This window comes from Pseudoliparis swirei, chromosome 4, assembly GCF_029220125.1.
Source record: "Pseudoliparis swirei isolate HS2019 ecotype Mariana Trench chromosome 4, NWPU_hadal_v1, whole genome shotgun sequence".
In the NCBI taxonomy this organism is placed as follows: domain Eukaryota; kingdom Metazoa; phylum Chordata; class Actinopteri; order Perciformes; family Liparidae; genus Pseudoliparis; species Pseudoliparis swirei.
Window position 1 is genome coordinate 7913605 of NC_079391.1, and position 12214 is coordinate 7925818.

At 40.6% G+C, this 12214-nt stretch overlaps 1 protein-coding gene across 6 annotated transcripts in view; it reads right to left on the reverse strand.

Moving 5' to 3' along the window:
- Positions 1-12214, reverse strand: part of ush2a (Usher syndrome 2A (autosomal recessive, mild)) — a 222984-nt gene that overhangs the window by 102807 nt on the left and 107963 nt on the right. For all 6 annotated transcript variants that reach the window (XR_008831481.1, XM_056413166.1, XM_056413164.1 and 3 more), the window contains exons 40-45: positions 9728-9803; positions 9298-9383; positions 8142-8301; positions 4294-4462; positions 4057-4204; positions 931-1088 (exon numbers count right to left, since the gene is read on the reverse strand). Coding sequence is in view for 5 of the 6 variants with exons in the window: in XM_056413166.1 (XP_056269141.1) it covers positions 931-1088; positions 4057-4204; positions 4294-4462; positions 8142-8301; positions 9298-9383; positions 9728-9803 (797 nt within the window). In the remaining variant the exon portion in view is untranslated. The remainder of the gene's footprint in view (positions 1-930; positions 1089-4056; positions 4205-4293; positions 4463-8141; positions 8302-9297; positions 9384-9727; positions 9804-12214) is intronic.

Here is a 12214-nt window from a genome sequence, read left to right on the forward strand (position 1 = left end):
ACTTTAATACTTTTTACTACGATTCTACTGACACGCATCCATCAAAACTGGTATAGAATATTAAATATCAAAAGAAATTCAGAAATATTACACAGAGTGGATTAATATGAGTGTTAAAATACAACACTTAACCAGTCTAAGTGTAAAAGTAAACCACTCAGATTACTTCTGCCTCTGATCTCTTCGCTCCCCTCTCGGCTTCTTCTCCTCTTCCACATAACCCCGCTTCATTCTTCTGTCTCATTTGCTCCCGTCTCTCGCTCCTGTCACTCTCTCCTCTGCTGCCCTTCGCATCCTCACTCGCCACCCCGTCTCTCACTTTGCTCTGACCATTTACTCCAGCCTCATCATTTCACTCTTTTATCCCTAAACTCTCTCCATTTCCTCCTCCCCCCCCCATCTATCCTGTCTTCTCCTCCTCTTTATCCTGTTCTTGCCCCCCCCCCCTCCCCCTCCTTCCTGTCCTCTTGTTCCGCTGTGTCAGCGGTTCTCCTGCCGTTTGACTAAATATGGCATCCGTATTGGAAAAATGCCCCAAAACGTGGCCCGTCGTCAGAGACGTGGCTGAGCGCGGAGCGGCATTTGCTTCCAAATGTCACTGTCGCCACGCCAACCTCGTTATTGAGCCGAGAGAATCGATCACCTTTATGACGCTCAGTGTCACAACATGAGCGCACACGCACGCACACACACACACACACTTTGAAAATGTCCGAGTAGGCATTCCCATATGTGTGTCCGTGATTTTGTGTGTCGTATAGTGACAGTAATAATCTACATCATAAGAATATCTGGTTTGTTTTATCTACCGATACGATTCATCCAAATGCAGAAACACTGACGACAGCATTGACTCTTTTTCAATACATCACAGATTATCTCATTAATCCATAAGTGATTAGTGGCTTTGGGAGGAAGAAGGGAACTGACCATCGGCCCCTTGCCACAGCCTCGTGCGGTGCAGGCCTGCAGCCTGACCACGTGCTGGCTCCACGCAGAAAGACCCTCCACCACAAAGAACCTCAGGGAGGAACTGGAGTTTAAAAGGAGCGCTCCATCCAGCCAGAGACCATAGCTGGTTATGACGCCTGCAAGGAGAGCACATCGGATTATGACCGTCATACGATACAGAACAAACATATATAAAAATGGTGCGATTAAACTGTTTTTCAAGCCACAGTAAAACACAAAAGACTTTAAAAATCAAAACATTTGTATCATGGCAAAGAAACTTTTGTCGTTCATTCACGTTTTAAAAATCTTTTAATTTTAACATGATTGTGACATTCCTTTGATGTCTTGGTCTGATGGTGTCTGGCAGCACATTTTAAAGATTGTTGACGCTCTTCTGCCATTGGTCACTCATACATTGCAGGACTGTGTCCAGACTATGAGGAAGTGAGCTCAAAAGCACACACACACACACACACACACACACACACACACACACACACACACACACACACACACACACACACACACACACACACACACACACACACACACACACACACACACACACACACACACACACACACACACACACACACACACACACACACACACACACACCTAGGTGAGCACTCACTTACAGACGCATATAGACACTCCCCCACAGACACACAAAGATATATATACTCACGAAGATGGGTACGCACACGTGTCCATACACACATACATACACAGGCACAATAATTACATTACATCCACCTAATAAAAAAAAAAAGAAGAAATGAAACAGTACGGTGCCAAATGTGCTTTCCCTTAATAAAAATGCATACAGGGGGCTCAAAAGATCAGCGCTAAGAACTAAGAGTCTATTCTGCTTTAATCATGTGTGGGTTTTATTATTGCTCAATACAGATACACACACCTATCAGGGAAATGAAGACACAAAAACCCCACGGACACCAACTACATCTGGGAAGCTCTTAATGTGGCCAATCACATGCGTGCGAGTGTGTGTGTGTGTGTGTGTGTGTGTGTGCGAACGTCGCTTGCGTGTGTGAATAAGCCCGCATCAGTATAGGTTGTAATAAAGACAGGTTGGGAAATGAAGCAGCGAATGCATAACAGGCTTATTTCCCCTCTTTGTCTGCGTGTTGCCCCGACCTAATCCCCGAGAGGATTATCCCCCACAAATCCCTGCGGAATTGGGGAGGGAGAGAGAGAGAGAGAGAGAGAGAGAGACAGAATCTCACTCCTCTGGAACCCATCAACATCATCATCATCATTGTTGCCGTCCATTTATGACAACAAAAAAAGAGTACATTTGAAAAAAGGAGGCACTGAGCCTTTCTTTAAGCAAAAATTAAAGCTTTTTAAGCGTGAGATGATCGGGTAATCATGATTAAGTGTCTCCTTGTTATGAATTTCTGTCATCAGATGAGAGAAGCTTTAAGTAATTTATCCGGGCTAATATGCACACACATCACATGGTTTATGGTGCGAAATGCACTCATGTGGCATTAAGCGTAAAACACACACGATTCACATCACACACACACACACATTATGGAATTACACATACTTTAACGAGCATGGCAGTAACATTTGATAATATGTGGTGGTGCGTTGTATGTTACAGTCTGTGAAATGGGGTGGGAAATCCTCAGATGGTTTTCAACCCTTAATTCATTCAGGGTTTATAAGATGAGCATTTGTGAATATAGTCCTTACAATTCATGTTTATTTTTTGGTAAAAAAAATAATATATATATATATTTTCACATGTAGTTTTTTAGTTATTTAAAGATGTATTGAACTTTGTATCTTTAAGTATTTTATTAAGACAAAAGGACTTCTGGATGCTTGATGCAAGTGCTATGTAATGATATTTATATAACGAGTATACATTTCATAATTTGTTTGAGGGGCGAGAGAAGCAACAACGCTCAGATGGAAGGGTGCTCCAAGTTGTATTGTCTTTTGAAGCAGTTTTAAAAATACATACTCAGTGCTTAGCTGTTACATAAACTTTATTTGTCCAGTTTGTACATTTCTATTAAATTGCTTGATTAAAGTTTACAGGAAAGATGAACAATTTTATACGACAAAAAAAAGCTGTTTTTTTTTTGACGTGGCCCAAAGCAAGCGGTTCCTTTTTTATTGTTCAAGATTATTTTCAATATTTTTAGGTTTTTAAATTATTGATGTAATATTTTTTTTCAGAAAGAAGAATATTTTTTTAATGATGCATCACTCCTAGTGCTTTCTCAATAAAAAAACACAAATATATTCAGTTAAACTCTAATTCCCCAACTGTATTGTGCACGACAACTTTGAGTCTCTTTACTCTCAAACAACTTCATTTTCTAGACATTTCCAAGCCAGCAGCGAGATTTTAAATTCACCTACAATATAAACATCAAATACACCGTGTCCACATGCGTGCATGGCTTTTAATTGGCTGCAAGTGAATTAGCTGAAGGGAAGAAGAATAGAGAACAATGAGAGGGGCGAGGCGGTCACTGGGAGTCGGAGTCCTCCCTGCCTGCAGTTCTCCGTTCAGTCAAAAGGGAGCACTTTTCATCCACTTAAGGAGCTCGGTGAAGCTCGGCGAGGCTCTGCCTTCTCACTCCCGCTCTCCGTTAGTCTCAAATTGTCTGTGTTCTTTGTCTCTTCCCCTGTGCTATACGAGTCCTCTATGTCCTCCCCTTTCGTCCTTCTGTTTTATCTCCATCTCTTGCACACTCATCTGATTCCTCTGGCTCAAAGGGTTTGAAACCTTTCACCTATTTCATCCTCACATGTACGGGATACCTGCGCAGTGATAATGGTCTTTATACTGTATGTGATCGCTTGGGTTGGAGTGGAGACTGACAGACTGTATTCAACTAATGTCATCCTCATCAAAAGTCTTGTCAATGTTTCTCCCCTTCTACACGTTTTATCTCCCAGATCACTTTCCTGTATCAGAGTAAACAATTGCTTAAATAGGTTCAAAAAACGTACATGTGCTTGCGTGCGTTTAGTTAAAATGTGTCATTCCAAACATTGTTGATAATTCTTTATGTTTATTTAAATGCATGTCAGATTAAGTGCCTCTCCCCTTACCGTTGGGAGTGCCGGGCGGTGTCCAGCTGACGTTGAGTGCATTTGGGGACAGGGGCGTGACCCGCGGCGCAGGGACATTCTCCGGGGTGCTCTCCTCAGTCTGAGCCCGGCTGGGGGGGCTTACGGTGCAGCCGCCTCCGGTGCAGGCCTGATGGGGAAACACAGCCGCGCGTTAATGAGTTCATGAATGTAAGCGATGCAAATCCCCCCAAAAAAAGTAACGAGCGAGGGACTCACGGCGAGTGTGACGGTGTAAAGTGTTCCGGGGGTGAGGTCGCGGAGCGTGTGCTCTTCAAAAAGTTCTGAGCTGTTATGGACGAGTGCAGCCGCTGCGCCACCGTCGCCATGCGACAGGAAGACGGAATAGAACTCTAAGACGCCGTTTACCTGGGATGGACGCGACCACCTGCAGAGAAAGAGACAGAAACAACAACATATACTGTATTTACTTATATATGTTTAAGTCAGATTAGAGGACTTTCAGTACGTGTATTGTGTTACCGTAGTGTCGTGTCAAATTACAGACTAAAGATGAGGCCGGAGTTATTTCATCGTTTTAGTGACTAAATTAATCTTAAGGGATCAAAACTACAAATGTATCTTTTTTTCATTATGGTGCCTGGTTGTGCATTTCTACTTTCTACTGTTGGAAATCTGTTAGAAACCAATTATAGAGCCACATTTCTTCAATGTGCAGGAAAAAACGTTGGATTGTAAAGATAACGTTTAATTGTGGCTCATATTACCGTAAGAAAAATAATAAGACATTTTCCCATTTATTTCAATTTTAGTATCTAATTAAAAAAGAACTGTCATGTCTTCTTTATGAACACAGACAGGTGTTAAAATATATTGTATATTAAGATGTGGCCAGTACTCTTTGGATTTAATTGGTTTGGAATGTTGAACTTTGGTAAATATTAAATGACTTTTAAGATTGTGTATATATATTGATGGTTAAGGTTAGATTAAAAAAAGGTTGTGAGGCCAGATTTGCTCTGTTTGTGTATGTGTGTGAGAGTTTGTGCCGCACACACACACACACACACACACACACACACACGCGGAAATAGATGGAAACACAATTCAGAGGGTATGGTTTTTTTAAACACAGACCAAGCCCACGCAGCTTCCTCTTCCGAGAGAGGTGTCTCCTTTTCTATATTTAGAGCAAAAGACAGTATTTATGAATAGAAACGTGTCGACTACCACCGCTGGACTGAAATACTGCTTGTGTTTTCACATTATATATAGATCCAAAGCATCTGAAGAACAAAACAATTAAACATTTCCGAAAAGGAAAAAAAGAAGACTTAAAACATTTATTTTTATAAATAGTTCTGCAATTCTTACAAATTCCTGAGAGTAAACCAAACCCCCCCTGGAATAGTCGCACAGGGAGGTCATTTTCCAAAGTGATGGATTCCCTTCTTGGTTCCTCCCATTAAAAGCCAGTTTTTGAATGACTGATGAGTGTGTGTTAGGACACAATTAGCCACCGTGGCTAATCTATCACATTTATTATAAGATTTATACTGCTGTCGATTGACAGCGTGATGTATGTCCACTTTTGAAAAACTAAATCAGAGGGGAGTTGTAATCATCTGTAATATAATTCATATTGGTGAGGGTTTAAAAAAAACAGTGTTTTTAAAAAGGTTATGAAATTAGTGTGAAACAGACAAATTATTTATCAGCACCTTGAATTGAAAACCAGGTGCTTGAAATGCAATGGGTTCAAATTCTGCTTCACAATCTATGACGTGACAACCTCCCTCCCATCTTTTTGTTTTACATTGGCACTATTACATAATTACTGACAACACATTAAAGTACGGAGGGTTGAAAAACAAAGACGAGGAAAACAAGTTGGAATTAAACAAATAAGATTGTTTTTTGTTGGTGAAACGGACCTCTGTTCTCAAGTGTCCCAACAGGTTTTCGATATATTTGTGCGCATCTCTCTCAGTGTGAGAATTTGTTCAGTTGTGTTTCTGCATTTGTGTCAGGTAGAGTTAGATAAGTCAGGGATAGATCTGCTGATATCATCCTGTGCGCATTCTGCAGTCTTCCTCACAGTCACACACACACACACACACACACACACACACACACACACACACACACACACACACACACACACACACACACACACACACACACACACACACACACACACACACACACACACACACACACACACACACACACACACACACACACACACACACACACACACTATTTACCTCCTTTATTTCCATTCAAACTCACAAAATATCTCTTTCTTCACATATCTTTAAGTCTCTCTCTCCCTCTATCTCCCTCTCTCTCCCTCTCTCTCCCTCTCTCTCCCTCTCTCTCCCTCTCTCTCCCTCTCTCTCCCTCTCAGCTTTTCTCACAGACACAACAGAGAGGTATTGACCAGCCATGAACTCTCAACCTCTTCCTATTACCAATGTGCTAACAAGGCAATACGTAGCCTTCCCACACCTGGTGAATATAGAGCTGAAACACATTTAACCCTTGTGTTGCCTTAGGGTCATTTTGACCCGAATCAATATTACACCCTCCCCCCGCCTTAGGATTAATTTGACCCCATTCAATGTTTAATGTCGGTGTTCTTTCGGTAGTCAACAAACAAACATAAAGTGCCTCACACTTAAACTTGGAAAACAATATTAATTCTAATAATTTTCTGGAGGTTTTTATTGCTGGCGTCAAATTGAACCCAAAGGGTAAAATATGTTAGTAAATATAAAGGTAACAGGAGGGTGAAACATTGAATCGGGTCAAAATGACCCATAGGCGGGGGGAGGGTGTAATATTGATTCGGGTCAAAATGACCCTAAGGCAACACAAGGGTTAAAGGCTTCTTGGAGACTATGATTCAAATGCCAGCATGCTCTCACGGATGATATGACATCATCTTTTTTTGTCTTGCTGTCAACCGTCTAAAGACGACATGTTTCACAAATGGATATGGTTTGTTCACTTTGTGGGAATAACAGTGACGATTTATCCCAAATAACAGGAGATGATTGTAACTAGCGTGCACGTACTATTCATATCATTAATATTATAATTAATATAATGCTGGTTAAGAGAAAAATTAACATTTGGTAAACTGATATACATTTTAAACTAGTTCAGTTACTTCAATAATATTCTTTTTTTAAACATTGCTCCCCACATATTGATGCGTCTTTCAGATTGTTGTATATTTTTGCCTTAGGAGGCATATTTTACTACAGTTGCCATTTCCTCCCATTACTTTCACACAGGGTCGAAAACATTTAGGATCAAACGTGATACCAGGTGAACAAGAGGAAATCAGTGGATCGGATATCAGGTATCATCAATTCTTTATCCTTTCAAAATATCATCTCTGAATCATATTCACCAATGAGGCTAAACTGCTTCTACATACATTCCGGCATAAATACTTGTGTGCATTGTGTGTAAATGTGCGCTTATCCAAGATAATCGATCATTACCACGAGCATTGCATCGTAACCACACACACTTACCATAAGACACTTTGAGCCTTCATATGACTCCCTCTCCATCCTTACACTCACATTTTGTTTAAGTGTGTGTGGATATGCCTCTGTGTGGATGTGTGTAGAGTGTGTGTGTGTGCCCTCCTGCGGTGAGTCGCACTGTAAGTGACAGTCGGGACACTAATGGCTTTCACGCAGATCGACTCTTACGTACTCACACACACAAAAACCAGGAACATTTGCACATGAGCCTAATGGAAAAAGTGCAGAGATCCATCTTCCTTTGTCCCCTCCCCTCTAGAGGTGGAAGGTCAAGTGCAGAAGAATATTCTGCACGGTAAACACAACTGCAGAAGGTCACTGGCTCCGTCTCACTCTTTGCATCTCACACAGGACAGAACATGTGAAGTATAGAATGAAAAGCAACACACACAAAAATCACTAAACCACTTGTATTCTTCCCGTGTCCTTTTCATTAATGCTGAAACAGTGAACACTCACTTTGTCTCGTAGCGAGTTTGTGTAATAACATATGGACAACCCATGAACATGTGTGTGTGTGTGTGTGTGTGTGTGCTCACTTACTCCACCAGAATGGTCCGTGAGTCCAGCAGGGTGAGAGTCGGTACGTGTAGGGGTCCTGGAGGAAGCTGAGAGGTCAGCATAGTCACCTGTGAACTGTTGGTGCAGCCCACTGATGTACATGCACCCAATACCAAGACATGGGTGGAGTAGACACCAAGACCTGAAACACACACACACACACACACCAAGACAGCAGGACACAGAGAGGCATGACAATAAGTACACACACAATGATGGCAATCAGTTCAATGTATGGCTGAAAACTCTTGATGTAGATCGTAGAGTTGCTCAATAACCCTCATTTAACTCCAAATCCCTGAACTGTCTTATTTCCCCCCGAATCATTCCTCAGTGTCTCTCTCTCTCTTTCCTCTTAGCTCCGTTTCCGAATCGTGTGTTCCTCTCTCAGTGTCCGTCTTTGCCTTAAAAGCGTCCTCCATCCGTCTCACTGTGGCAATCTCACTTCTCTGGAACGCGATCTATTCTTGCACATGCTGTATAATTACAACGTCCATAATCCTTCCAATCACTGCGAACATCAGACACTCTGCATTATTAACCCGGCATGCATGATATGTGCTCTCATGCATTCATTAACTAACGAGGACACACACACACCACCGGTGGGCAGCGGGATGTTTTGCTAACCATGTGTGTGTGTGTGTGTGTGTGTGTACAATCAAAACGAGTTTTAATCTATTCTGCTCATATGAAATGCCATATAGAATGACTGTGCTGTGTTGGTGAGCCTGCATACTTGTTGTCAGCATGTGTTCTGTTGGGAGTCTTTTATGTGTGAAACTACTGAATTTGTTTCCTGGTGCAGCTCTGTGACGTGTGTTTCATGCCTTCTTTAAAAAACACGCCGTGTACAGTACGCATGTGTGCTAATGTGTCTTGTTCTTTGTCTCTGCTGCTTCAATTTCATGTGTCTGTGTGTGTGTGTGTGTGTTTAGCGCTCTTTTTCAAAGTGCCATTCCCTCGGTGAGGACTGAGATGCTCTTTCCTTTTTCAAATGCTAATCCCCCCCCACTCCATTTTGCCTTTCTTCACTCTTCCCTTTCTCTTTACACCGAGGTCCCATCCCTCTACAGCCACACCAACACTACAACACACACACACACAGACACACTTTCTCTCCCCCACTCCTTTTTACCAGTGATGTTGTGTTGTCGCTCCTTCCCCCTGTAGACCATGTGGTTGTTGTGATAGAGGCAGTATGCTGAAATGCCTCCGTTGGGCCTATCATTGGAACAGAAATCAGGGTAGTATTATTATGTTAGATATTTGTTATGTTAAACTCTCTGTTGTCTTCAATTATGGCAATCTTTATTTCAGGTGATACAAATATGTATGGTAAATAAAAGGAGATGCATCTGTTATTATGCTATGCCATTATGTTTGACTTTTTTGTGTGACTATAATACATATAGTGACTTCAATACTGTCTTTCATATTCCCTTAAAGTATGAATATACATCAACATGTTGTCCATGAGTGAAGGCTTTATGAGGTGAAGCAACCCGACACCGACCAACAACGTATGTCACGTGGATGTGAGAACGCCGGGTGAGGCTGTGTGTTACCTTGCGGGGGGGTCCCAGGTAATATAGAGGGCGGAGGGGGAGGAGACTGCAGCTGGAGGAGAGACAACATCTGGAGCTGGAATTGGAGGAAAACCTAATTATTTGTTTTTAAGGAGTATGTTACCGTATATATATATATATATATATACACACACACGTACATATATATATATATTGGTTGGTATAAGTACATGATGCAAGTGATACATTATGTCATCTATATTTCCAACACCTTGTTTTAATTGAAACATCATACTTAATATTGAACATTAAATTGTTAAAAGTTATTAATGTCGCGTGTTGCCCAGTGCGAGCCATATGAAACACCAGTTAAAGGTGTGTCTCTCTCTCTCTCTCTCTTTCTGGTGCTCTCACTCATCTCTCATGATGGGTTTATGTTAATTTAGTATATTTGACACATTAGTTTGGGCTGGAGAACTTCCCCGTCCTCTATTCTTTCTTCAACTACAGGCTTTTAAAATTTTATTTCAATATGGTTTATATTTCCTGACAGTGAAAACAAGTTTTAAAAAGGCAAAAATAAAATATTACTATATTAAAGCCATATGTACTTCTAAATAATGAAATAAACTATTCTTATTGGCAGTTTAAACAAGTTAACATTCTATAATATCTGATGCTACAGATTAAAAAAATATCTATATCTTATGAAAGTCTTAATATAATTTAATTGTACACGATGTTAGAGGTTAACACATATTTGGACTAATGCTCAAAACAGAGCAGAGACCAGAGAGGAAGCGTTATGACCGCGTGCTCCTCGATCGAGTGAAGAAGGTCGACACGATGTTCTCGGCGTGTTCACAATGGTACATTACTACCCAGCTCTGTCAGCACTAGACTGTAACTACCTCCTCCATCTGTCCAGGTTGGACTTTCATTTTGTCTGTCTGTCAGTTGTTGTCTATCTGTCTGTTGTCCGGTCTCTGTATGTCTTGACTTGCTGGTCGGCCGTTTACTCCACCTGCGTGTCTTCTCTTGTCGTTCACCTGTTTGCAGTTATATATCACATTTAGTCTGTATGCTTTTACGTTGTATCTCTGACATTATGTTTTTATTCTGTCCATTTTAACATTGTTCTCCCCTATTTTATTTGCTTTATCTGTAGATTGTATTTGCAATCTTATGTTTTTAGGTTTGTTCTTAACATCAGCAACATTGGGACTACAGATGAAAAATAGCCTCTTGGCTAACTCTGGCACATTTACTGCAATGTTTTTATCAATGTGCACTGTCCCTTATTAAATAAACCATAAAAAATAAATAAAAACAGAGCACAAATGTGTCTACATGAGGTTTCCGTGAGTTTGAAAAATAGTCTTTGTCGAAACGGAGTTATAAAGAAGTTCTTCCCCCGGTCTTCCTAACGTGGTTCAGTGTCTTAACTCTGCGTTCAGTGAGAATCGATACAGTAATCTGTTTTTTTTCCTCCTTTTACCTCAGATTGATTTTTGCCATCTCTGCAGTGACCCCTGCCGTCACATTATCTCCCCAACAAGGCCAGTTAGTCCAACACAGATTAATAGCGAATAACATATGAAGAAGAATCTCTCATTTCCTCTTCCACTTCTTCGTTCCTTTTACGTCTCATCTTCCCACCATGACCTCCCAGATAAGAACAATGTTACTCTGTGCAATGTGCCTTTCACTCAGTCGCAGTGTGCTTCATTCTCTGTATTCATTATTTTGTGTCTCGTCCAATCCAGACATTTTACATCTTCTCCCACCTTTCTCCTTTTTTATTTCATTATGACTTGTCCCTCCATTCTTCACTTTCTTCCTCTCTTCTTAAGAGCTAAAAATCCCTCAGGGTCGAGGATGAGAGCTAAGTGTGTGTGTGTGCCCAGACACAGAAATATTCATATACACTACCGTTCAAAAGTTTGGGGTCACTTAGAAATGTCTTTATTTTTCAAAGAAAAGCACTGTTTTTTCAATAAAGATAACATTAATCAAAAATACACACTATACATTGTTAATGTGGTAAATGACTATTCTAGGTGGAAACGTCTGGTTTCTAATGAAATATCTCCATAGGTGTATAGAGGCCCATTTCCATCAACTATCACTCCAGTGTTCTAATGGTACATTGTGTTTGCTAATCGCCTTAGAAGACTAATGTCTGATTAGAAAACCCTTGTGCAATTATGTTAGCACAGCTGAAAACAGTTATGCTGGTGATATAAGCTATAACTGGCCTTCCTTTGAGCTTGAAGTTTGAAGAACAAAATTAATACTTCAAATATTAATCATTATTTCTAACCTTGTCAATGTCTTGACTATATTTTCTATTCAATTTTCAATTCATTTGATAAATAAAAGTGAGTTTTCATGGAAGACACGAAATTGTCTGGATGACCCCAAACTTTTGAACGGTAGTGTATGAATGCAACTGGTTAGGAATGTGAAAGTTATTTCCATGGGTATACGAGTGTGTATATATATATTTGTGTGTGTGTGTTTCTA